The 3,070-nt window shown below is 62.0% G+C and overlaps 1 protein-coding gene across 1 annotated transcript in view; it reads left to right on the top strand.

The window, feature by feature from the left end:
• The window catches only part of Cilp2 (cartilage intermediate layer protein 2), a 16,270-nt gene that overhangs the window by 11,597 nt on the left and 1,603 nt on the right, over positions 1-3,070 (top strand). The window contains 4 exon segments of the mRNA XM_033759408.1: positions 776-1,054; positions 1,209-1,317; positions 1,961-2,118; positions 2,314-3,062. Of these exon segments, the coding sequence (XP_033615299.1) occupies positions 776-1,054; positions 1,209-1,317; positions 1,961-2,118; positions 2,314-3,062 (1,295 nt within the window).

The raw sequence follows: 3,070 nt of genomic DNA on the forward strand, positions 1-3,070 counted from the left end.
GGGGCTGGTTGAGGGGGGCTGGTTGAGGGGGGCTGGAGCAGGCCAAGGCCTGGCGAGAAGATGGGCCTGGAAGTGTTGCTGTGTGCATCTGTTTTTTGTTTTTTGTTTTAATCTGGATGGTCCCTGAGGTTGGCAGGAAGCCAGGGGGATGTTGGGGTCACTCCCCTGGGGGCATGGCCCAAGGAAGCGGAGCCCCGGTGCACAAGCCTGGGCCGCGCACTGCCCCCCACCCCATGCCCACGCAGACACCACACACCCTCTGGCAGTCGGTGCCCAGGCCTCCCGGACTGACGCCAGGCAGCGACTGGAAACTCCGCCCGGCCGGGCTCCACAAACACGGCCTGCAGACTGAGCGGAGGAGCCTTGGGGGGGGCACTCGGTGGCCAATGGGGGGACGCCACCCCCGCCTCTGCCCGCAGGTTTCCAGTGGAAGTTTCCACCTTCTGCAGAGGCTGCAGGATTGGGAGGGGAGAGAGCTAGAGCTGTCCCCAGCTGCAGATGGACAGACTCCTCCACGCCACTTCTTGCTTTGTCTCCATCCTTGGAGACACCTCTCCCGTTCCCTCTTCCAGGGTGTTCTCTCTTTTTCGGGGCTCCAGTTCCCTCCTGCTGGCCCAGACCTGCCGCTCACCTCCATCTCACCACACAGGCCTGGCTGAGGCCTCAGAGGGGCACAATGTGGGGGCCGTGCTCCAGGTGTGTTAGTTGACTGACTGAGTGAAAAGCACTCTCCAGGAGGGAATACAGGAATATCTCTGCCCCCGTATTCCTCCAGGATGCAGTCCTGACACCTGTGAGTGCCCTGACCACATCCTCCTGGGGTCTGTGGTGACCTCACTGGGGCGCCCGCTGTCAGGAGCCAGGGTCTCCCTGAAAACCCAGCCTGGCACCGTCACCACCAGCGATGCCCGTGGAACCTTCCGTGTGCCTGGCATCTGTGCCAGTAGCCGGGTTAATGTGAGTGCCCAGCTGGACGGCTTCTCCCTCGGGCTGGCCCAGGCTCGGGACAATGGCTCCAGCTCTTCAGTGGTCACCATTGTTCTGGACAAGTTAAGTAAGTGCCCAGGGCAGGAGGCGGCCAAGGGCTGAGAGGGACCCACTGGGTGAGGAGTGGAGGCCCCAAGGAAGGAACCCCTGTAGCTGGGGAGGGCAGGGCTCCCAGGAGACTGGGGGGCAGGGTCCCGACCTGCGGCACTGTTGCCCACCAGGGAAGCCCTACCTGGTGAAGCACCCGGAGTCGCGTGTGCGAGAGGCCGGACAAAACGTGACCTTCTGCTGCAAGGCTGCAGGGACACCCACACCCAAGAAATACTCATGGTGAGCATTGTCCTAGCTCTGGAAAGGGGCTGCTTTCCAGCTTTGGGTTGGATTGGATTTCCTGTGGCTATGCGGTACCTCAAAGACCTAGAACTGGAGATGGTGGTATACATGTGTCATCCCAACTACTCAGGAGGCTGAGGCAGGACAATTTCAAGTTTGAGGTCAGCCCAAACAACTTAGTGAGACCCTGTCTCAAAAACTTTTAAAAAATAAGGCTGGGGGCCTGGGGATTTAGCTCAGCGGTTCCACCGCCTGCCTTGTAAGCGCAAGGATCTGAGTTTGATCCCCGGTACCAAAATAATAATAATAATAATAGTAAGGCTGGGGATTTAGCTCAGTGGTTCTGCCACCTGCCTTGCAAGCACAAGGTCCCGAATCCAATCTCTGGTACCAAAAAAAAAAAAAAAAAAAAAAAAAAAAAAGTACCAAAAAAAAAAAAAAAAAAAAAAAAAAAAAACAACTTCTAAATAAAAGCGAAGAGGGAGGCAGATGCTGGCCGGGGTCTCCCCTCTGGCATGTGGGAGAGCTCTGCCCAGGGACCAAGTGGGCCTCCAAGGGACCCATCTCCCCAGGAGGCGGCCGGCGCTGGAAGGCTGCTCTCCGGGGCCACACCCCGATCCCATGGTGTTCATCACCCCAGGTTCCACAACGGGACGCTGCTGGACCGGCGGCAGCACGGGTCTGGTGCCCACCTGGAGCTCCGTGGGCTGCGTATGGAGCAGGCGGGCAGCTACCACTGCAAGGCGTGGAGTGAGGCAGGCACCGTGCGCTCGAGCCCTGCCCAACTCACTGTGCTGGGTGAGCAGCCCGAGCCCCAAGCTTCCTGAGCTTGTGCACCAGCGCACTCCAGCAGCTCAGCGCTGGTCTCTCATACCCTGGGCCCCAAGCCTCAGTCCAAAGCCCAGGCCGATGCCCCACCCCAATACAGACCAAGCCCCCAGCCTGGGTCTCCACGGGCCCCCTTGCCCTGACTGCTGTCTTCTGGCTCCCCAGCCCCGGGCCAGCCAGCATGTGACCCCCAACCCCAAGAGCACCTCATCAGACTCCCCGAAGACTGCAGCAGGCCCGGCAGCAGCGGCCCTGCCTACCTAGACGTGGGTCTCTGCCCGGACAGCCGCTGCCTGGGCCCCGTGGGCTCTATGGCCCGCTGTGGGGACATAGGCTCGCGCTGCTGTGCCGTGCGCCGCCTGGAGAGCCAGGAGATCCGCTGTGCCGGCTATGTTCTGCCGGTGAAGGTGGTGGCCGAGTGTGGCTGCCAGAAGTGCCTGCCCCCACGGGGGCTTGTCCGGGGCCACCTGGTGGCTGCAGACTCCCGGGAGCCTCTGAGCTTTGCCAGGATCCTCCTGGGCCCGGAGCCCATCGGCTTTACCTCCTACCAGGGCGACTTCACCCTCGAGGTGCCGCCTTCCACAGAGCGGCTGGTGGTAACATTCATAGACCCCCGCGGCAAGTTCGTGGACACCGTCCGAGTGCTGCCTTTCGACCCGCGAGGCACAGGCGTGTACCACGAGGTGCAGGCCATGCGGAAGCAGCCAGCCATCCTGCTGGACAGCAGCCAGAGCAACGTGATCCCCCTTGGGGACCTGCAGGGAGAGGCGCCCATCGGGGAGCTGGTGCTGCCACCCGGATCCATCCGGAGCGCGGATGGCAGCCCCTACGTGGGCACCGTGGAGGCCCGGGTGACATTCGTGGACCCCAGAGACCTGGCCTCGGCGGTGGCGGCCCCCAGCGACCTGCGCTTCGTGGACCA

The sequence above is a fragment of the Fukomys damarensis genome, unplaced genomic scaffold (assembly GCF_012274545.1).
Source record: "Fukomys damarensis isolate Sample0158 unplaced genomic scaffold, DMR_v1.0_HiC HiC_scaffold_37, whole genome shotgun sequence".
Classification (NCBI taxonomy): domain Eukaryota; kingdom Metazoa; phylum Chordata; class Mammalia; order Rodentia; family Bathyergidae; genus Fukomys; species Fukomys damarensis.